The sequence below is a fragment of the Malaclemys terrapin genome, chromosome 5 (assembly GCF_027887155.1).
Source record: "Malaclemys terrapin pileata isolate rMalTer1 chromosome 5, rMalTer1.hap1, whole genome shotgun sequence".
In the NCBI taxonomy this organism is placed as follows: domain Eukaryota; kingdom Metazoa; phylum Chordata; order Testudines; family Emydidae; genus Malaclemys; species Malaclemys terrapin.
In genome coordinates, this window is record NC_071509.1 from 8,258,999 (window position 1) to 8,282,776 (window position 23,778).

The window sequence follows — 23,778 nt, forward strand, 5'->3', positions numbered from 1 at the left end:
CGTCTTAAACTGGCCTCTTTATCAAATCTGCCTTTAAAAGCCTCACAATCCCTTCATAAGATTCCCCCAGACTGGCCCTACTCAGCTTTCAACTGTACTAGTCATGCCGCCAGGGCTAGATGGTTCCTTCACCATGCAAAGTCCACACAACCGGCTCCAGCTATAACCAAGCGGGACCCAGGATTGGCCCTGCTGCACTCGCCAAGCCAGTCCCCCAGGAAGGAGCCATCGGCTGCTCATGGGCTGCTCTGTAAAAAGAGCAGGAATCTATTTTACACATATATACATATCCCGGAGCAGCCCACAGCTGACATGCGGAGAAAGGGCTTCTGTCATTGTCTCTACTGGTCAGAGCCTGGGTCGGACCAAGGTGCAGGCCAGGAGTTCCCCTCCCTCAGAGGCCAGGCCCGCTTCTGACCTCAACCCAGAGCACTGAGGTAGCTAGGTCTCAACATTGCAGCTATCACCATGGTAGCTGCATCCTCACACACAGGAGAGCGAGGAATGTAATGACACCATTCAAGCTGCTCCATGCTTGTCTTCTCTGCAATGTGCTTGGATGGGCTGGACCGGTCCCCAGTCTCGCCACACGCCATATGACGGTAGGGTATTGTTGGGAGCGTTGGCTAAAATTCCACACGCCCGGTGAAAGTCAGGCTTGTCTGCTGTAGTAGTTAACCAAGTTTTTGTGCGTCTGTCCCTGGGTGGCTAGTGATTTATTTATGAATCTCCTACGGTTTGAAGCTGGAGGATCAAAATATATTTATTATGAGCATCCCCTATTATTAAGATTGCTCAACACGTCACATGGTAAGACCCTGTTTTCAGTTGCTTAGAACTTTGCCAAACTTTTACTGTTTGGGCTGAAACTTTCCATGCTCCATGTCTGCCAGGCTTCCCACTTCAGGCATCTGAACTGAAAGCAAGGGGACTGTCTGGCCGGTGCCCACGATGCTCTCTCTGCTGGGCCCAGGCACTGTGGAGGAGGAAGCTGTCTGATGCCAATGCAGAGGGACCAGGAGCCAAACCTGCATGGGGAGAGAGCAGCCTCATGAGAACCATAGCGGGAGAACGGGATTGGCGGTTGACAGGGAGGTAGGGTGACCAGACAGCAAGTGGTAGGGAAGAGACATGACTGGGGCAGAGACAAGTTGGAGGGGATGGGAACCTTAATTTTGGCATTTCCTAACTTTGGAGTGCTTGACTTTGCAACATTAATGTCCTCACCATTGTGTGTAATTCTGTAGCTTTAGACACAAAGAGCAAGCAGGCAATAATGCAAACCATAGCAAAATGTACACACGAGGAGAGGGCCGACTAGACATGGAATTGCACTATGGAGCTGAGGTCTCTCTAATTCAGTATCCTCTTTCCCACAGTGGCCGGTAGCAGAACAATACATTATTTGGGGCTGGGAAGTTACTCAGCCTTTAGCGATAGTGGCCAGAACACAAACTATTAAGTGCCTTATTCATATAAGTCAATGGGACTTTTTCCTGACTAATGATTTGGGGATTTACCCCAGAGAGGTAATTGCTGTGGCTTCTCCCTCCTCGCCTTGCTACAACTAAACAGGCAGAAACAAAAGGCACACGTCTTGGTGCAGCGTGGTAAATGTTCCCTGCACAGCGGAAAAGCTGCAGGAGACCAGTCCGGTCTGGTAGTTAAGCACACTGGAATGGGACTCAGGCAAGCTGGGTCCTAGTCCTGACTCTGTTGTGTGTCTGTTTCTTTCTGTCTTGTTTATTTGGCTTGTAAACTCTTGGATGCAGGGCCTGTCTCTCACTCTGTTTGTACTGCACCTAGCACAATGGAGCTCCAGTCTAGCAGTCATGAATATAAGCTCACGCGAGCTAGCATTGTTAGATAAAAGGGACAGCTTCATGCCAGGGTTAACGTCATGTGGCTCAAGTTTAACCTCAATTGTGGATGCCTTTGATAGTCACCTAACTATTTATACAGCACCAGTGGTGCGGCAGGGGCTTTGGAGGCAGGTGTGACAGCAATGGGCCTGATTCTCCACTGCCTTGCCCCTTGCTCCAGCCTTTACACCTGTGCAATGGGAGGGCAAAGTGTTGGCGTTGAGCCCTCGCTGGGCACAGGGGTGAACGGCTGTACACGGTGAAGCTGGTGAATAAAACCCAGAGAGCCTGATTCTGAGCTTGCATGAGTGGCACTCAGACGCAGCCCCACATTGGCGAACCAGCCTGGAGGCGCTCACAAAGTGAAGACCCAATCCGGGTTACGTGGGCGAGGCTTACTCTCCTGAGTAAGGGGCAGCAGGACTAAGCCCTCAATAAGCAGAACCCATAAACGACTCCAGCAAGCACATCCCAAAACACTTTTTATATCGGGATCCTCAACTGCCCTCTGCTTCTGCTCTCTGCCCCCAGGTTTCTAGACGGGGTCAGCACAGGATTGCCCCAAGTGGTGCAACCCCAGGAGGAAAAGGCCTTTTACCCTTAGGAGTCAATAAGCTGTGTGAGGTGGATGCTCAGCTGGTGTAAATCGACACAGGGCCGACGATTTCAGTTACACCGGTTGTAGATTTGGCCCCACGTGCTAAACCGGAGGAAATGGCTGGGTCTGGTTCTCCTTGTGTTCACGGGAGGCTCCATTGACCTCAGTGAAGTCACTCTGGACTGGCACAGGGCTGAGTGAGATCAGAATCAGACCCAGGCCCCCAACCCCCTCTCCTCCCCCGAGCTCTCCTTCCCCCCCCCCCAACGTGTCCACAGTTTTCCTGCTGGGATTTCGCATTGGGCTGGAAGGAAGAATTATTCATCAGCACCCAGCGAAGGCTCAGAGGAGCTGTTGAGCCCGGACTGGCTGTTTGTGCCTCTGCACTGAATCACCTCAATTACAGTATTTGCTTTGAGTCTAGTTTGGGAAAGAGGTTTTAAAAAAAAAAAGCCCCCTCCCCCTGGCAGTGGTGACAAAGGCCAAGAAAGGCATTACGTCGGCACGGGGAGGGGTATAAGTAGGCAGCTGGTCCAGAAAGGAGCCAGATGCAAACAGGAGGCTGGAAAGCAAACAAAGCTTCTCTCTGTGCGTGTGAGAGCCTGGCAGCCCCCTTCAAGATGCCCAAAACCTCTCTTCCAGTCCACTTCCTCTGTCTTCTCGCCATGTCTTCAGCCTGCTACATCCAGAACTGCCCTCGAGGAGGAAAGAGAGCCTTGCCCGACACAGAGATCAGACAGGTACGAGAGGGGCTGCTTGCAATGTGGGTGGGGGGGAGCTAATTCCTCACGGTGTGGTGAACTGTGTTCCCATACAAAGTGTGTGCGTGTGCGTGTGTGTGCGAGAGAGAGCGAGATTGTACTTCAATTCTCTGGGCACGAGGGACTGTCTGTCTTCCAGTCCTGGGTGTGTGACATTGTACTTCAATTCTCTGGGCACGAGGGACTGTCTGTCTTCCAGTCCTGGGTGTGTTAGGCAAACTCTATTTGAGTTCTGGGGGTGAGAGAGACAGGGGCAAACTCCTCACTGATTCCGCTCATTAGCCTGAAGCTCAGATAGGCATTTTTTAAAGCTTCCAGGTCTTGCTCCAGCTTGCTTTCTTTACAGAAATGAAGTTACATTGCTTTGAGCGAAGGAGCTTTGCATTGATGCTTCTTAGGAGACAAAGGGGGTGGGGGAAATCTTTATTTCGATTTAGGAAAGGTGTCTTTAAGTCCCCCGCCCCACCCCTTGGCCCCTAATTGGAAGCAGCAGAGAGAAAAGCGAGGGAGAAAAATAGGGAGCCAGTCCTTAAATCGACTGAAATTCTTTGGACTGGGAAACTGTGGGGGATGGGAAGGAAATGGTAAAATGATTGGCACCCCACTAAAACAGGGACTGCACCCCCTAAAGAGGAATAGCTGACATTCGTGATTTCCTTCTGCCACCTAATGCCCTTTTAATGCAATCTTGCTCCACACACTTTAATCGTTCTTTTGGCTTGTGATTAAAGAACAGAATGTTTGCTCTGTGGCTAGTTGTAACAGCCTCACTAATGCACTAGCAGAGAGAGGACATCTGAAGCCCATTTGAAGAGCCAACTCCTCAGCTGGTATAAATCATCTTCAATAGAGCAATGAGAACACCAGCTAAGGATCTGGTCCCCAAGAACCCAGTACTTGTATTTCTTGTGCAAAGAGAACAGATGAAAAAAAAATTAAGTTACAGACCTTCAGATGTACTTAGGGTGAAATCCTGGCCCCACACTGTTCAACAGGAGTTTTGCCATTGACTTCAATGCAGTCTGGATGTCATGCTCAATGCAAATGTGAAGTAGCAATAATATATTTAGAGTAATTTCAGAAAGAAAAGCTATATCATAAAAGGAATAGCACCAGTGCCTTTTAAACACACATTGATTTACATGAGGCGCTACTGTATTACTTACTTAAACCATTTCAGTCATAGCAAAGTGTTTTACACCATTTCATTTTGATTCTACCACATTTTGAGCAGATCTGAACACAGCAGTTGGTTACCTGAGAAATTATATATCAACTTATAGACATGCAGGTTATATCAAGAGGATTTAAAATAACCAAAGTTAATGTGATTGTCTCTTCCTGTTGTGGCTGACTTGATTTTTAGACAACGTCTCTGATGTATGGTAGCTTGTTCACCTATGAAAATTTGGTCCCAAAAGTTTTCGGGCCATTAAAGAACCTAACAAATTAAGCACCATGGACAGAGCCACTGTGCTGACCATTCAGAGCCTTTTTAAACCAGTTCCTTCTGATCAAAATTTCAGTGGCCCCAGTTACCAAATAGAAGAAAAGGTCATGTTTGAATGCAAACATCTCTAGACCACAATTTAATTTTCCATTTCAATAGGATTCACTGTGGCTGGCTTTAGACTGATGTGGCTTCTAAGTGTAATTACTAAGGTTAAGATTTTGTCACAGTTATTTTTAATAAAACTCCCAGACAGGACATGGGCACTAAACAAACATTGACGGAAGCCCGCGACCTAGCTGTGACTTTTACTAAAAATAAGAGGGGGTGGAAGAGACTATGAGCGCCAGCCCCCACTGCCTACAGCAGTGGCTGACAGCCGCAGGGCCCCTCGCCACCCCAAGGTACGGGGCTGAAGCAGAAAATGTCCTGGAGATCACTGAAAGTCATGAAATCTGTGACCTCTGTGACAAAATCTTATCCTTAGTAATTACTTTCCCCTGTGGTTTGTGTGTAGCCATGATCCCACTGCTGGTGGGCAGTTATTAAATGAGGGGACCTTTGACACAGAGATACACAGCATGTGCCTGTATTGCCCCCCGTCACTGAGTAGCCGTTCCCTTTTATTCTGAAGAAAGGGTGCAAAATATAGCCCCTTCACGTAACGGTCTGCAGTAAGCTTCCTACACTAGCTGTGAGCTGGAGCTATATGGATTATAGAGCACAGGAGTTAATACTAAGGCCTGTCTCTTATGTATCACTCGTCATCAGCAGATCTCAAAGTGCTTTACAAAGGAGGTCAGTGTCATTATCCCCATTTTACAGATGGGGAAACTGAGGCACAGAAAGGTGACGTGACCCGCTCAAAGTTATCTACCAGGCCAGTAGCAGAGCCAGGAACTGAATCCATGACTCCTGAGGTCAGTCCAGTGCTCTAGTCAACTAGTGACCTCTCCCAGCCCACACAGGCTTGTTCCCTACTAAACACAGCCTGTTGTTCTGTCCTGGCTAAATCCGCCTGAGTGATGGAGAGGCTACCCCTTCCCTTAGGAGGCCATTGCAGAGCCAAAGTGAGCTTTCTGTTAGGCGGTTTTATTTGCTATTCATCTTAAGTCCTCTCTTCTCTCATATGGCTAATAAGAACATCCAGTATTAAAAAAGTTAATGACGTACAGTGTGGAAGGGATACTAACCCCCATACTGCAGGGGTTAAGCCAATCTCTAGTAGAGACTAGAAGGAGCCCTAATGCAGGGGGCAGATTATCCCACATCTGCCTACTGTGGGGCTCTTGCACCTTCCTCTGAAGCATCTGATACTGGCCATAGTCAGAGACCAGACATTGGGCTGGATGGACCATGGGTCTGAGCCAATCTGGCAATTCCTATGTTCTTTCTTAATGTGACCCCCATCACTTCTAGCTCTTCCCCCTTTGTACTATCCTAAGTAATTCCTCCCACCCCCTTGAATGGAATGATCCCCATCCCTCCCAAGAGGTCATCAGCCAGGTTGACCCCCAGACCTTCAGCACTACAACACTGATCTCTAGCACTTGAGCTAAAGGGATAACTCTGTTACTGTTAATAGCAGTAGGTTGTTATCCTCCAGTGGCTGGACACACACACACAAAACGCACTGTGCTAGGATTGGTTCCACGTTCAATGTTTGTAGAATCATGCCTACCCCCCACCCTTAGTCACGGCTTAGCCAGCCTGCCCATATTTAACCGTTTCCCTCTTTCTTAGCAAGACTGTCCCTCCAGCCCCCGATCACTTTTTGCTGCTCTTCTTTGAACTGCTTCTAATTAATTAATATCATTCTGTTAATGAGGTGCCTGGAACTGAATGCTCTGTTCCATTGGTGGTCTCAGCAGAGCTGTCCTGAGAAGAGCACTTGTACCTCTTTACCCCATAATGCAATAAACCAACATATTGAAAATTCTAGTGGAGAGGAAATTCCATTGACTAGGAAGTTCTAAACATGGGAGAAGAATTGATGTAGCCCTGAAAGCAACCTCATTCTACAGCTTGGCTCTAATTCCTTTAAGGCTTGAAGGCATCTTTGCAAACGAGCCACCACCATCTATGAATGATGTTGGCTTCCACATACTATGGTGGGAGCCAAATTGTATGAGCCATTTAAAACAAGACTGAACAAAAAGGGGGCACAATCTTGCATTGCCAACAAGGGAAAGAGCAGACAATGCAATAGGCCGTTTCTGTCTCTTGGTTTTTGGACAAAAACTCTGACTGCTAATGCCAAGCGCTTAGCTAAAGAACTGGGAGCCACAGAACATTTAAACCCCTGCACTTACTTCCAGGGTTTCAGAGACTGAACGGGCTCATCCTTTTGCTCAAAAAAAACCCTAAGGTAACTTATAGCAGCATCTTCCATCTACTGTCCATGGAAAGATCTGATTCCAGCTGCTATTCTAGCAACTGAAAATGATTGTCCCCTACATTGGTAACTTGGCAGGGATGCGTCCTCCATTGAGAAAGCTGCATATTGCTTCAGGGGAGGACGAATATGATACTTAAAGTATTTGTCAGTTTTATAAATACCCGATGAGGTAGGTGTATATATGACTCAGTTTACCCACCACTGAAATGCAGCCATCTAGTAAACGGAGTAGGTGCCCAGATGATGGGCCTGGGATACAAACACGAAGGGGTGGAGCACAGCACCTGAAGCAGAATATCGCTCCAATTGAAGCTGCCGGGGGCACTGCGGGAGGCAGGATGTAATTACCTGGGTGCGGTTCATCCGGGACACACCCACTCTTATGGGCTCTTTCATGGCATGGAGGCCTTGTCTGCAGCAGGTGGAGAGCGATAGGGAAAATGTGTGACCATGCAGCTGGTTTTAGGGTTGATCTCAGAGACCCAATGCTGCCTCCTAGTTCAGGTTAAACGCCTGCTGAAGGATTTGGCCCATAAAAATCAGCTAAGAATTAACCGCCATTCAACACAATGGGAATTTTGCCATTTATTTCAATGGGGAGCAGGACCTGGCCCACAACCTTCAGACCTGGCTCACTGGTTATAACAGCTTCCCATTCATGCACCCGATTCTCCTGTCTGGTTACTCCATGGACTCACCTCTGATTCCCACTGGTGAGATCAGGCCCTGTGCTCATAGCATGCATGAGGGGTTTAGCTGTTCTCTAAGAATGAATCTTCCCTCCCCGTGCTGCACCTGGCATGCTGATCTGTCTCCTGTCTCCCCAGTGCATACCCTGTGGCCCTGGGAACAGAGGGCACTGCTTTGGCCCCAACATCTGCTGTGGAGAGGAGCTCGGCTGCTACGTGGGCACTTCTGAAACCCTGCGCTGCGTGGAAGAAAACTACCTGCCTTCCCCTTGCGAGGCCGGTGGGAAAGCCTGCAGCTCAGGAGGGAAATGCGCCGCTCCCGGCATTTGCTGCAATGATGGTAATAGAGGAGCACCCCCATACCCAGAACAAATACAATGGAATGGGGAGGCACCTCAAATAGTAACAGCCTTTGCCTAGGGGATCATCTCCTCTCCTGGGTACTTCACTGGCCCCCATCTCTGTAGTAGCTGAGCCCCTCACAATCTTTAATGGACTTAGCCTCATAACACCTCTGTGATGTAGGGAAGTGCTGTTAGCCCCACTATAGAGATGGGGAATGGGCAGATATTGGCCACCGTCAGAAGCCGGATAATGAATGAGATGGTATGATCCAGAATGTCAACTACTTGACTCTTGGATTGGATCATTTCTGGAAATATAAGGAACAGTAATGGACCAAACCTGCTTGACAGCTTTAGTTTTTGCTCAGTCATGAATCAGGACAAACTGCTATTGACTTCCGCCCCGGGGGGAGGGGTTGCATGAGTAAGGACTGAGTAACTGACCTCAGTGGGCATTTTGCATGAGTAAGGATTTCAGGATTTGACTCAACACAAAAGCCTATGGCTGATATAACACTTTATATCTTCAAAGCTTTTTATGAGCATTAACTAAAGAGCCCGGCAGACTCAAAGGTAGGGTTGTAAAAGTATTACTATAATCCCGATCTTCCAAATGGGGAAACTGAGGCACAGAGAGGTGAATTGATTTGCCGAAGTCTACATAGCATGTCAATGTAAGAGATAGTATTACAACTCAGGAATTCCCGGTCCCCCCACTCCTAACTTCCATTTGTAATGAATTTGTCAGCAATATGTTATTCATCCATTAGATGTCTCTGTTTGCTATAGTGAGTTCCAGACAGGTTGTGGTGCCTGGTAAACAAGGGAGACAAAGCTGGAACAAAAGCTCTGTGGAATTCTTTTTGTGGCTGTAGTTGTAGCTTTTCGGTTTAATACGTCCCTTCTGTTTAAGAAAGTGCATGGGATCACAGCCTATGACACCAATCCCTGGAACCCACTGCTTCATGTAACATCAGTGATAACACTTTGGTTTTCTTTTCTTGTTTCGAAGAGAGCTGCACCATGGATACCATTTGCCTGGATGACGATAGTGACAGAAGTCGAGAGCCCTCAGAGAAGAACCTGACTGTGCTGGATGGCTCAGCGAGTGACTTCCTGCTCAAGCTGATGCATTTGGCGAACAGGCAGCAACAGGGGAAGCACCAATTCTACTGAGGGAAAGAAGCAAGATCAGAGATGAGTCTAACAGCGAGTATGTTGCTTACATGCCGCGGCACCTCAGAAAATCATTACAAGATGTAAAGGAACAGCCCTTTGAGAGCATTGTAAATATGTGGCCAATAAAGTCTTTTATTGCACTGTGCTGTTCAATGTTGTCCTGTGTCATTTGCACTGAAGGCTTCGGCACTAGGGGCTAGATTTGCAAGAGCTCAGGACTTTGGGTGTAGAGCTCATTTGAAGATCTGCCCATCAATGTCACAGTGAGAGCTGAGCTCTTTCAAGAAGCTGGGGGGGGTGCCAAGCACTCGGAAATCTGGCCCTTGATGGTTCAGCAGCCCCTCCTCATTCAGTGGAGGGGAGAAGGAGCACCACATGTGCCATCACTGTTCAGATCTTCCAAATGTCTTTGCCAAGTTCCCCCAGCTATGAGAGGCAGCAGATAGTTCAGATGTACAATGCAGTCAGAAACCAGACCTCATGGGGTACAAAACTTCAGCAGCACAGCTCCCACTAGCCCCCTCCTGGAGCACTGACTTAGAGGTTCACTCCTGGCAGCACGTGAGTTTCCCAGAAGACTCCCAGAGGAGTTCTGTCCGGGGACAATCCTGCACAGCTTGGGATGTCTGAAGGAAGCACCCCCCGCAAGGCAGGCTAGCTGCAGAGAGTGGCGTGGGTAAAGTTTTCAAAGGTTAAATAAAAATATATGGAGCTATATCTATCTCCTAGAACTGGAAGGGACCTTGAAAGGTCATTGAGTCCAGCCCCCTGCCTTCACTAGCAGGACCAAGTACTGATTTTGCCATAGATCCTTAAGTGACCCCTTCAAGGATTGAGCTTATGATTGTGGGTTTAGCAGGCTAATGCTCAAACCACTGAGCTATCCCTCCCCACCAAGGTTTCTGAGCACCTGTGGGTATGTCTACATGGCAAGCAGAAACCCATGGCAGCGAGTCTCGGAGCCCGGGTCTACAGGCTGGGGCTCACGGGACTTGCACTGCAGATATTCAGGCTCGGGCGCTGAACCTCACCCCCTCGTAGGCTTCAGAACCAGGGCTCCAGCCTGAGCCAAACATCTACATAGCTGTGATTAGCACCATAGCACAAGTCCTAGCCTGTAGGCTCGGGCTCCAAGACTGGTTTCTGCTTGCCGTGTAGACGTAACCTTTGGTGACGGTAAGACCCATTGACTTTCAGTGAGACGTGGGCTCCGAAGTGCCTGTCACTTTAGAAACTGGGATTAGGTACCTAACTCACTTAAACGCTTTTTAAAACGTTATCCACTGGATGTTGGACACAAAGACATCTTCACCCCAGTTGGTGCCAAAGACTGTCTATGGAAACTACCCCATAAGATTCCTACCCCGCCCCCTTTTCTGATTCTACGTATACAGCCCCTCATCACCGGAGTAACTGGACACCTCATGGCCTTTCTCCTGCAAGGTGCGGACGCATCATCTCCATTGGATGGAGGCAGAGTGTTTCATTTGGGGATGTGCCCAAGGGTCATTTGCAGCAGAGCCAGGAACTGAACGCAGGTCTTGGGTGTCCCATGCTACTGCCCTGTCCATTAAACCAGCTTTCCTCCCATAGTTAGCTCTTGAGAAGATATTAATAATCAGCAGATAGGTTCAGCAGGCTCGAAGCCACAGGGCCAGCTCCCAAGACCTCAGTCAAAACTCTCACATTGACTTAACAATCTCCTCCCAGCTCTGTGAGGGGCAAGCCAGGAAGGGCTCCGATTCCACCAGACCTTGAGGGAGGATGAACCCAATGCAAGAGGGTGAATGGGAACTGGCCGTTCTCTGCCTCTCCAGATCATTTGCCACAGAACCCTGCTGAGGGCCAGGACTCGATCCCTGCTCCTACCCTCTCCCCTCTCGCATGTGAGCTCCATAAGGACGGCATCAGCACCCCCACTCCCCCCCCCCCCCGCCCATGCTGAAACCTGACACTGGCAATGAGAGTTCTGCTGCAAGATACAGCCTAAGGGCCAAACTCTGTTCCAGGCTCCACCTGTGTAAATTGGGAGTAACCCCACTGAAATCACTTTGGGTTGACACCCCTGCAACTTCACACCCCCCCTATGAAGAGGTAATTGCTTTGCCGGGTCCAATTCTGCTCATATTTGCATCCAAGCAACCCCATTGGCTGGGCAGAGTTCGGCCCAGGGGCCATAAGGTCAATCCTGGTATAAGCGAATACAACGTCTATTGGGCCAGGTACTCCACTGGTGTCAATCCGTGTAGCGCTGCAGTGGAGCTAGGTTGATTGACACCAGCCGAGGATCTGGCCCAAATGACTTCAGCACAACGTGAACCAAGGTTCACCAGCCCTGCTAACCGGGTGTCACACCGCTTTCCCGAGTGATGTAAGTTAATTGCACCAGCCAGCCTGTTGCTGATGCTCTGCTATTGCCTAGAGCAGGGTTTCACGGACCCAAAATTGGGTCACCAGAATGTTTCAAAGGGTCACGTGACAGCGCCTGTGGCCCCTGCCCCATGAGGCCGGCTGGGCTTGGCTCCCTGCTCCAGGCACTGCAGCCTGTGGGGTCCCAGTGCCCCTCAGGTTTGGCCCCCAGCGCCACTCAGGTTTGGCCCCCAGCGCCACTCAGGTTTGGCCCAGGCATCATGACAACGGGAGTCCGGCTAGGCCAAATCTGAGTGAGTGGCCCTGTCACCCCATGAGCCAGGTCACAGCTCCACTCACACACATTTGGTACAGTCAGGGGTGCAGGGCCAAACCTGAGCGGCGCTGCACCCCCGGAGGCTGTGATGCCCAGAGCGGAGAGCCGAGCCCAGCCAGCCCCACAGCACAGGGGCTACAAGAGCTGCCACTGTGGGGTGAGTGCTGGGCAGGGCCCAACCCCCTCCCAGGAGGCAGGATCCAAACAAAACCACTCCAGGGCCTCCACCCCCAGACTATTTACTGCGTGGCAACAGGGTCATCAACATTTACCAATGGGTCCTGAGCCAAAAAGGTGAGAACCGCTGGCCTAGAGGACATCCTAGACAGTATTTGGTCCTGCCATGAGGTTCTGGACTCGATGACCTCTCGAGGTCCCTTCCAGTCTTAGAATCTATGAATCTATGAATCCTCCAGGAAGAGCAACAGGGGTGGTTTGCACAGGACAGTGCTCTGATGTGGGCGGCTGATTTAACGCTCTGGGTTTCTTGCTGTCCAGTTGGCACTAATCCCGTTTACCGTATTTACAGAGTACAGAGCCCTCTGCACTGAGGGGCTCAGACTCTGCGGTGATGGTACTTAGAACGGATGGCCAGATCCTTAGGGACATGGGTCGAATGAATGAATTTGGGGCTTTTTAAGTCGAAAATTCAACTGGGTGAAACAATGATGAAGTCTTTAACTTACATTACAAGCCCCTCCGGACCAGGCCTTCAGCTGGCATAGCTTCATTGAAGTAAATAGCCTGCACCAATTCACACCAGCTGTGTACGTTCTCCAGTGCTTGGCCTAGTCTGTTCTTTGTTGACTGGGATTGGGGGTGGGAATGGGGGAGGGGGGTCCTCTGCTACTCTTAGGATTTCTTCCTGACTGGGTGCTGTGTGAAGTCTGGCTGTGATGCACCATGGAAGCCATGACAGGCAGCACCCTTATTGCTGATGGTCGCCTGCCGTGTGTGCTAATAAGCATGAGCACAAAGACGCAGATGCTCGACTCGCTGGCCGATGCGCCCCTGGGTAGGAGCAGCCCTGGCTGTTTTTCATACAGGGTAAAACCCTCCTGTCATTCAGGCTGGCAAAGCCAGGCAGCCACAGAGCCAGACCAAGCCCTGGGCTTTGTGCCTGGGGCTCAGACATCTGCGGAGCAGCAGGTGAATACTGGGGCAGCTACGGCGCCTTCCCCCAGGCAAGCCCTGCTCGGCTTGCAAAGCTAAGGGCCCGGCTCTGACGCTGCTCTGGGCAGGGGCTCCCTTGGGAGTTCAATGGGAGCTCTGAGCATGGGGGCACTGTCAGACCCTCGTTGGCTGCAGCCATCCTGGAGCTGAGAGAGGAGCTTGGCTGGCCCATGTGTAGCACTGGAAGCAAGTGCTACCTGGTTCCCAGTTTCGTGACAAACCCGGATCTCAGGCCAGAGGGGCTGTGCCCTGGTGACCGTGAGAGCTCAGGCTGGGGAGGTGCTTCCTGAGTGAGCCCCATCACTCGGGACATTGAAAACGAGGCATGGGGGGAGAAGAGCCCTGCCTTGGCAGGGGAGGGACTGGCTCCCCCAGCAGACCCCATCCAGCTCCCATGATGCGGGGAACACATTTCCCAGGCGCCCAGGGCTACTCTGGGGTTTGGGGTAGAAAACATGAAACGCTGCAGTTTTACACGTTTCTCTTTCGAGGCTCCCAGGGCACTGGATTCGGCCGCCCAAAGTTCAGGGTTGTGACCCTGCCAAAGAACAGATTCCATGAGCCCTGCGCAATGAACCCCCTGCCCTGTGCTGCCCATTACACAGCAGCCCTCAGATTGTCCTTGTGCTGCTAGCAGCTTCTCCCCCTCTTCACCAGCGAACCCTCCCAGGCAAGGTAGCGAGTCACGCTGTGCAGAGGGGGAAACCGAGGCAAAGTGGCTAAGAGCCATATTGCGTTTGGATTTGCTGTGAGTGCACATAGAGCGTCACACCCCATTGCACCCTGTGTGGTGGCTAGTAACAGCCACAGACCCTGCTCCCTCCTAGTGCCGCCTAGGATCAGGGCAGTGGCACACATGGGGCAGCATGTCCAAAAGTAGGTAACTTTCGGTGGAGTCCTCATGCACACCTGGGAGCTCCTGGGGAGACCGTACCCTGAGGGGCTGTCCCTGGAGTTCATCACCCCTATGCAGATTTTACCATCTCATCCTTAGTGACTTGCGGAGGGAGTCAGCGTCAGACGCAGGCTCCTAGTTCAGGCATTCCTGGCTCCCGGACTCATGCTCAGGCCACGTCGCTCTGATGAGACCGTACTTCGGCTGAGTGGCAGTCAGCCAGCCCGAAAGGGGAACGCGGCTGGGAAGTGTATTCCTGAATACAGAGCACAGCATTGGATAGGCTTCTTTCTTAGTCTCATTGTGCTGCCTCTCTTGCAGGGAATTTGCAATGAGAATCAGACAAGGCACGCTGGCTCATTTGGTGCGCCATTCTGCCGTGGTCAGAGCAACCTGGGCTGGGAGACGCAGGGCCGGGAAGCGAGATGTTAGAGCTTGTGTCACTGCTATTACTGCGGGCGGGGAATATTAGGGCATGTCAGCATGGCCAGAGCAGAGGGAGAGAGGGCACCAGCACGGGGATGATTCCAGCCCATTCTTCTGACCTGCTGAGCAAATAAACGGCAGATCGAGTCTTGGGAGAGGAGGGAGGCCGGCAAAGCAGCCAGTGAGTTGCCTGGAGTTACAGTGAAGCGAATGGGTTCCTGAGGAAGGCATACCAAATAGCCCCCTTCGCTGGGTAATAAGGGGGCAGTACAGCCAAGCACCCCGTCCTTGCTTACAGCTCCTCTCTCATTCCCCTCCCTCTGACCCATCCAGCCCTCCCTCTCCAGCTCTTTACTATTCGTGGCTTCTCCACCTCCAGCTCCTCCCCCCTCCCTCAGGTCCCTCCTGAGAACCCACCTGTTTATTGCAGGGGAGTTCTCCGCCCAGTGCTACACAGGAAGGCAGCCCAGAGGAGCACAATGGTCCCCTCTGGCCTTGGAATCCATGAAACCTCTTGCAGTGACCCCTTCTCCTCCATCTACTAATGGCCTTTCCACTCCTTGTCCCATGGCTTGCGTGTGCATCTTCAGTCCTCTATCGGGGATCACCACAGCACCCACCACCATAGCATCTAAGGCCCAGAACCTCCTGGGTGTGGTGTTCTGTCCCATCTAGAGGCACTGAGACCACTTAGAGAGAGATTAATGAGTCTGCTCTTTAGCCTTAACTAAGCGCCATATGGCTTTTAGCTCATGCAGTAGAGGCTCAAGCACTGAGGTCGCAGGTTCGATCCCGCCCACCGATGACCTGGGTCTGTTGGTGTTACACGCGTGCATTCACACAGAGCTTTGTTCTGTTAAGGACTCCTATAGCCAACCCCACTTTGGTGGCAGTGGGATTCAGATGCATGTCCTTCAGAGCAAAAGGCCTTGGCAGCTACAAACAGAACTGGAAGACACAGGGTCAGAGTTTGAATGATATCGAGGTGGCTGACAATTGAAATCGATGGGAGATCCACACCTAGGTGCTTTTGAAAACTCCACCAGGTACCTGGCTGCATCTTTAGGTGCCTAAATACCTTTAAAACCCTGGCCCAAAGTCCCCAAGACAGTAGCAATTATAAACCTCCCATGTGAGCCAGCCACCAGAGGGCAACAATACCCCACACCGTCTGGAGATTATGAGTACAGTGCCTAGCACAATGGCATGGGGGCCTTTAGACACTACCACAATAAATTAACACCAGGATCAGAATCTGACCCATCGACTCAATTGAGTTAGTCTGCGTTTATACCCATGAGAGCTCAGAATCAGGCTCCCTGAGTTCAGTAGAGTTGATTGATAGGTACCAGTGTACTTGAGAGCAGAAATTCTCTCACTCGTTACTTTTCTTTAATGCCTTGCATGTTTTTTGTAAACAAAGCAGAGAGATAGGTCTTTCATCTGAGCAAACTGCACCCACATCACACAGCAAAACACGGACGCTTCTGGACTAGAGCAACACAGTCCTTTCAAACCGTCAGGCACCCCACGTTGAGATTCCAGTGCCTGGAATTGCATAATGCCACATTATCTACTGATTGCCTCATCACGTATAGCTCCCAAAGCTGGCGAGACAGAGAAGTGAGTTCAGTGGGTCTCAGGCTGCAAGCACCCTTGCAATACAATTAATAAACAATCTTACAATTAAAGAGCTCTCAGTCCTACAGGGTGATTAGCCAAGTGTATATCTAGTGAATCACACAAATCGGAGACAGCAGAGAGTCTTGTTAGGGCCACCCCACCCCACAGCTGTGCAGAGTCACTCTCCACTGCATATTCATTCTCTCGTCGAGTCAGGTTCAAAGTGAGCCAGGCCATGGGGCTGCCATAATTAACCAGATCTCCCGGGTAGGGAATTTGCCCTGATAACTTACCCTTCCCTTTTGTTCCCAGGACTCTCACCCTCGCTGGCTTCCTGTTCCATGGAGCAGCGTGAAGTTCTGGGGCTGTTTAACAAACTGGCGCTAGCTCCCAACACGGTTCAACATTCTGTGTGTTGGTGTGACGTTCTGCTCAGGACAGCCAGAACCGTAAGCCACGGAGTTACCCCTCTGCCTCAGCAGAGATTAGCCTGTGCATCAGCTCCTGACCCTGCCACACCAGCCCGCCCGCTTCACCAGCAAACCCCTTGAAACTCTGCCAGTCTAAACCTTGCCTCGCAGGGAACAATCAGTGACTTGCAGTTCCCCAGAGATGTCTCCCTGCAGCATCTAGTCCCTCTCTCTGGATGCTCACAGAAATTACTAAGTCCGCTCCCTCCAAAGACACAGCGTGCTCATCAGCTGGTTAGGTTTGCTGAAGATTCACACTTACTTCAATAGGATAGCAGTGAGATGGTTTATAGTAAAACTAGGGAGAAGTTTATTAACAAAGAACAGAGATTGCAGGGATACTAAGCAAGTATAAAAGAGAGAAGTGTGATTACAAATAAAACAAAAAACACTCGATAGTAACTAATTTTAGCAAGTTACTATCTTTGCCAAAGCAGTTTTCTTCCTTACATGAAGTTACCAGCATCCCTGACCCTCCAGATTAGGGGATCCAACTTTCACAGGCTGCTGTACCTTATGTCCCCACAGTAATGGATCACTAAAAGGTCTTTTTGCTCCCCTTGTATTACACAAAGTCCATTGTCTTGGCCACAAGAGCCAGGAAGTCTTCCTGGGGTGCATATTCTGTCTCCCAGAATGAACGGTCTTCTCCTCTATTTGTTTATCTGGATGGCTTTCTTTACCTTATATGTAAATGTACTTTCATTGTCCTCTGCCTGAAGACTGGCTGGTCAGACAGGTAAATACACAACCCTTTGTGCACTGCCTCCCAAACACACTTTGAGAACATTGAACTTTCCAGCACACATCTGTAACTCTTTAAACACAACCCATACGTCCATCACATGACCAGTGGGTACCTTACATGGCACTTTTGAGCTATATATTATGACAACAGTGTGTTGGGGCAATGCGTATGTCAGAGCTGATGTGAGTTACAGTATGGGGGGGCTCTCTGCTAAATTGGCACAGAGGGGCTCTTAGGGTCACCGCTGAGTTAAATCTTCTTGTTGTGTGTCTTGGCTGCTTTGCTTTTTCTATTGGGGTGTGATTCGGGACAAGTGCAGAGTCAAGGCACCACCGGGACCCTCACCCTGGCCCCAATGCAGGAGAGGGATTCATCCCCAGCAGTTTGCAATATCCTTCTCGCTTCTCCAGTCGCCCAAAAACATCATAAACATCAACATCCCTTTTGTTCGGGATGAATGTGAAGAAGTGACTGAAATAAAAGCCGCCTCCAAACCCAAAGTACGGGCACATGGCTCTCCCCCAAACAGAGGCAAATACAAAGCTGTCCAGAAATCTGAATGAGTTGCGTGGAGGGACTCTTTGGGTATTGTTTGAGCAGCAAGAGGTGTGTACATGTAAGAGAAGCAGAAGACAGCACACACACACACACACACACACACACAGAGTCTGGACAAGCTCAGTCGGTGACCCCGAGAGGAGCCTATAGAAGGGGCCTGGTGCCAGAAAAAGAGGCTTGGAGCTGTAAGCAAAGAACCTATCTCCTGTTTGGTTCCTTCTGTGTTCAGGGAAACAGGACTTTGTGTTCACCCCTTGTAAATAAACAAGATTGCAGCAAAGAAAAGCCCTGATTCTGTCATCAATTTCTCCTTTTAACTGGAACTAGCCACAACCCCCCAAATTCAGCTAATCACTTGGGTCCAAAGGGGTGACGGGGTATTGAAAGAGAAGGAACACACTTACCCGTTTGACCAAAGGAGCACTGGTTTGATGGCAGGCGACCCAAAGGCACAGCCTCAATCGGCTCTGACGGTCACCGAGCTTAGGAAGCAACCGTTTATAGAGTCCCCAGAGGGAGGAGGCATTCCAGGGAGGTGGAGCCAGAGGCGGAGCTTCCAGCATCAAACCTGGCCTCCTCCCTGCTGAGTAATGCCGTGTCTGAGAAGTCCCAGCCTTTGTATATGTTGCTGCACCTGCAAATCACACTGCTGCTTGCGAGGGTTCCCTCTTAGAACTCTCTTTTGGGTCTCAGTCCTGGTCCCAGGGGAGCGGTGTGTGGTCAGCCAGGAGGGTGAGGCTCATCTCGCCTAGCTAACTGGGATAAGAAAGTTTACAGAACCTGGTCTGAAGCCCTTTAGAGTGAAGGAGAGTCATATAGGCTGGATCAGGCCCATAAACAGCAACTGTGTCTGTGTGTAATTAACAGGAAGCTTAATAAGGAGAGAGAGGAAGCTCTTCCCGCCCCCCACCCCCACCCCCCAGTCATTTTCTTCTGCATTTTCTGTGACCAGCTGTTTTTGACTGTTTCTCAGGGACATGCATGAGCCTAGCAGCCTCACAAGCGGGTCTCCGGAAACAATCCTGAACTACAGAATAATCAGAGATGAGAGGAAATGGAAACCCTGGCGCCAACACCCACAGACTTTGAGAAATAGCAGATCCGGACCCACCGGCATCCTACAGAAGCCTACCTCTGAAGCCGGCGTTCAGCTCTGGATTGTGGATCTAGGCTATTGGTCCACTGCTTCCTTGTGTTGTCTCCCGCTGGTGGAGTCCTAGTTTCCCTTTCTCCAGTGGGCTGAGAAAGGGCAGCCCTTTGTTATACCCCAGTGCTCAGCCCCTTTTCCAGACAGGGACTCTCAGTCGTTCTAAATCACCTACAATAATACATGGGGGAGAGTTTATAAATGCAGTCCTTTCTCTCTAGTGCAGGTACGTCTTTAAGTCTTTGAAACGCTCTTTTTTCTGATTTCAATGGGAGTTTAGCGCTTAGGCGCCTTTGAAAACCTCACGAGGGGTTTTGACACCTAAATATCTTCGTAAAACTGGCCCTCGGACTCCAGATTCCTGGATTCAATTCTGGCTCTGAAACTGACTTTCTGTGGGCTCGGAGGCAAGTCGCTTCCCCTCTCCCTGCCTCAGTTGTCTATCGATCCATCTGAGGTATTTATAGGGCCTGTTCTGGTAACTGGGCCTACAAATGTACCCAAATTGTGAGCTCATCTGCAAAGAGCGAGTGAAAGTTCATTCCAAGTTACAATAACCTGATACAAGAAAGGCTGATGGGAAAAGGGGGGGAGGGATAGCTCAGTGGTTTGAGCATTGGCCTGTTAAACCCAGGGCTGTGAGTTCACTCTTTGAGGGGGCCACTTAGGGATCTAGGGCAAAAAATTGGTTCTGCTAGTGATGGCAGGGGACTGGACTCAATGACCTTTCAAGGTCCCTTCCAGTTCTAGGAGATAGGTATATCTCCATATATTATTATTAAAAGGTGCAAAAGGGAGACAGAAAAACAGCATGAGTCCAAACAAAGAGGTCTCCCCATAGAACTCACAGGCTGTGTTAAGACCATGCCTGGTAAACAAGAGAAGTGTGGGACTGGAAAGCGACAAATCAAAATGGGTGTGTCAGAAACTAGGCCTAATTGGCGGACAAAATAATGAGAGGAGAGGCTATTCCTCCCCCCCCCCCATTTTGGGGTCCTCAGAAAGAGAGTTTGGGGGGAATAAGGAGCAGGCTATCACGCAGCTGGCTGATGAAAGGCAGGGAAAGGCACAAGCTTCACCATCATGGCCTCCGTGCCCACCATCTCCCGGGACTCTGGACCTTCTTCTGCCTGCACAGGAGCAGCTCCAGCTGCAGCCACGGTCATTGAGCAGCCACTGACCTACCGCTGCTCAGCTTAAAAGCAGGCCTCCTGGCTCCCTGCAGCCAATCAGGCGGTCCTGCCGCGACCCATTTGAGCTTATTCACCCGCCCAGAGCTGGTCTGGCTAGTCCACAGGTTCAGCTGAAGGCACTCACTCCTGACAGCCTAACACTGCTTAATGCTGGAGCATTGAACTGGGTCATGATAACACTGTTGATTCTTTGGGCCCCTCTTTTCCACCTAAATTAATTGAGGAGCTGGGCCTAAGTGACTTGCCCAAGGTCACACAGGACGTCTGTGGCAGAGCAGGGAATTTAGCCCAGGTCTCCTAACCTTGTGCCCCTAACCACTAGGTCATCCTGTCCCCATCTGTGAAATACAGGCACGCTGATCTTTACCTGCCTCACACGGTGTGCGAGGTGCACTCGGTTAAGGTTTGCAAAAAGCTTTGGGCTCTTTGTATGAAAAATGACATTACAGTCCCCCATCCCTAAGGGCATATTCTGCCCTCACGTACTCTACTGCCAGAGCAGTTCTCGTGGGCCAGATTCTGATCTCACACTCGTTTTGTACTGATGGAACTCCACTGAAGTCACTCTTAACTTATACCATCGTGCAGGAGACTGGAATCAGGCTAAAGGGTATGAGTGGAGTCATTCCAGATTTATAGTGGTGCAAGATAAGAATCAGGCTCTCGGACGAGAGCCGATGACAGCAGAGAAGATTTCAGAGCTCTCTAGAACGGGGTCCCCAAACTTTTTATGTTGCACCCCCCATTATCTGTAATGGAGCCTGTCCGCCCCCTGCTGGCAACCATGGTCAAGAGCTGGGAACAGGACCGGAGCTGCGGTTGGAAGCCGCCCAGGGCCTGAGCTGCAGCTGGGGCTGGAATGGAGCTGGGGGCAGACTGCACTGGGTGGTGCTTCCGCCCCACCCCCTTTGGGGGGCTGGCCCAGGCCCTGCCACACACCCTAGATGTTCCTCCGGGCCTCGCTATGGGGGCACATCCCACAGTTTGAGGACCACTGCACTAGAAAGCTATTAGTATTTACCCTGTGTCCTTCTTTTTCCATTCATTGGTTTACGTGAGGACTCACTGCTTAACGCTAGGGTGACCAGATGTTCCGATTTTATAGGGACAGTCCCGATTTGGGGGTCTTTTTCTTATATAGGCTCCTATTACCCCCCACCCCCGTCCCGATTTTTCACACTTGCTGTCTGGTCACCCTACTTAACGCTGATTGGCTGACCCTGCTCAGATTCCAAAAGCAAGGGTGGAACAGCCCCTCTGACTCTCTCTATTGTCTACCATGCCCTCGCTAAGTGGCAAATATTAAAGCAAGCCAACGAAGATGACAAAGGTTGCTGCTTAGCCAACTGTTAAGTGTCTGGAGCAATGTATGCACCATTTATCCAGGCCCTGGGACGGGTAGTGACGGTGCCAGGATAATATAGTCAATGAACGTAAGATTTTCAGGACGTTGTCCATGTCTGATGAATTTATGGTAGACGGGAAGATCTTAATTGAGCTAATGAAGGTGAAGGGTCAAGGTGAGCAGCGTCCCTGACTGATTTCACTATCTGTCAATCTCGCTCATTAACGCTTAGCAGCATTACTGGCTGTCGGCGCATCTTCAGTGCCGAGACATCTGCTTTTCTCCCGATGATTCAGCGCCACATTGGGCAACCCGGGGCGTTGTTGCACTCAGAAAGTTAGTGATCGCAAATCACCATGGGGGCGTCGAGGAAGTCACTTTGGGCAAAACGGTTCAGGCCCACGGCGGGGGCTCTGAAGACAGAACTCGCGCACCTGCAAAGCAGCCATGCTATTCAGTTGTGGCAGAGCCGTTGTGATGTACACACCTGAACTCAGAGTGCTATTATCCCCAATGCACCAACAGGAAACTGAGGCACAGAGCAACAAAGGGCATGTCTCTACTGCATGTCTCTACATCTTGTGATTGCAGCTCAAGCAGACACCTTTCCGCTGGCTTTAACTAGCTAGCGCCGGTACCGGAGCAGGGCCAGTGCAGCAGCAGTTCAGGCTTCAGTGTGGTCTAGCCCCACGAATAATTGCCCGGGCCTCCAATGGGCTTGTACCACCTGCGCGAAAGTACATGCTGCTGGGGCTTGACCGCTTCAGAATCGGAGTTAGCAGGATTAAAACTAACTCAGGTCTGTGCACTCAAACTGTAACAACCACCCCCAGGATTGCAGAATAGCCACCCCCCTCAGCAATGTGCCCCAGGTCAAAGAGGAAGACTGGAGCAGTGCAGGAAATTGAATGCAGGTCTCCCAAATGCCAGGCTAATACCTAACCCCTGGATGGTACTTTCTCTTCCTTTCAGTCAGGTATTACGCACGTGACAGTGGCATCCTGGCTTAAGTGGCTACACTGATATTGACCCTGGGTTAGCTCTTTTGGGTCTATAGCCCATTTCTGCAATTGACCAGATCAGCTGTTTGGGAAGAGCAGAAAAAAGAATACTCAGCCCCCACTCAGAGTGACTCTCCATGAGTAGTTTCGCTGCCTTTGTATTTCCTGCCGGAACTGTTCAGAAGCCGTTTTTCCTTCTTGGTGGCTGGGTCAGTTTGCTCATGCTGGCTCTGCCCCTTACTCAGATAGCTCTGCAGGCCTGTAACCCAGAAACGTTGGGTTTGTTCACTTAAAAAAAAAGGAAACTGTTCTGGAGTAAAAAAACAGACTCTTCCTGTCTGCTTAGCTGCTAGTCCCAGTTTGCAGTGCACTGTGGTCTGGACCAGAGGCAATAGATGTGGTAGAACATAGGTTAATCCACAATGGTTTGTGTGTTCCTCTAAACTGTGGCGGTTCTACTGATGGCATTAACCTGGCCATGTGCCTGGTGTCTGAGACCCTACAGTGCTGAAGGCTGGCAGGAAATGAATGCCCTTGCAACAGGAGCTCAGTGGTACTCCAAGGAATTCACCCTGCAGGACAGCTGGAGTTTCCGGGCTGCAGGATCACTCAGAAGTGGTGCATATGGTTGTGTAAGTTAGCCTCCCCTTTGGTGGGCATGAAGGAATTTCAATCCAATAACCTTATCACCTTCAGGGTAACTACACCTGAATTCCCTCTCCAGGGTGTAGCCAGGGCATAGGCTCCTGAGCTGTCACCCCTCCTGGGCAGAGACCTCTCTCTCTCTCTCTCCCTCCTGACCAGGGTTTTTCCAGGCTGCACAACTGCCTACACTGTGAATGCTCTAGCAAGTCAGACTGCCTAAGCAGGCCTGCTTTGCCTTCTCTTCAGAGGCTATGAACAATTCTAAGGCACCACACAGCTTTTCTTATGCCACCACATTTATTCTTAAGGTGAAAGCATCCAAGAGAAAACATATTAAAAACAATAAAAGGACCTACGCAACTACACTTACCAGAGATCACCCCAACTCCAACAGGGGCTCTCACAGTGTCAGCCCCCTCACAGGGTTTTTCTGGGGTTACACAGCCATGACACCTTTTGCTCAGCACAAGAACACCCATGACTTGTTCATTCTTTCCTTTAAACAGTTTGGGCCTCTGACCTTGTCCTCATGTAACAAGTGATCAGCTGCCAAAGGTCCCCTCCTCAGGGTGAAGATCCCAAAGGCT

The 23,778-nt window shown here is 50.4% G+C and overlaps 1 protein-coding gene across 1 annotated transcript; it reads left to right on the plus strand.

Moving 5' to 3' along the window:
- Positions 1–2,845: 2,845 nt before the first annotated feature.
- Positions 2,846–9,426, plus strand: LOC128838310 (vasotocin-neurophysin VT-like). Its single transcript, XM_054030383.1, has 3 exons — positions 2,846–3,200; positions 7,897–8,098; positions 9,115–9,426. Exons 1-3 carry the CDS (start codon positions 3,009–3,011, stop codon positions 9,276–9,278), a joined length of 558 nt encoding a protein of 185 aa, XP_053886358.1. The 5' UTR covers positions 2,846–3,008; the 3' UTR covers positions 9,279–9,426.
- Positions 9,427–23,778: the final 14,352 nt, after the last annotated feature.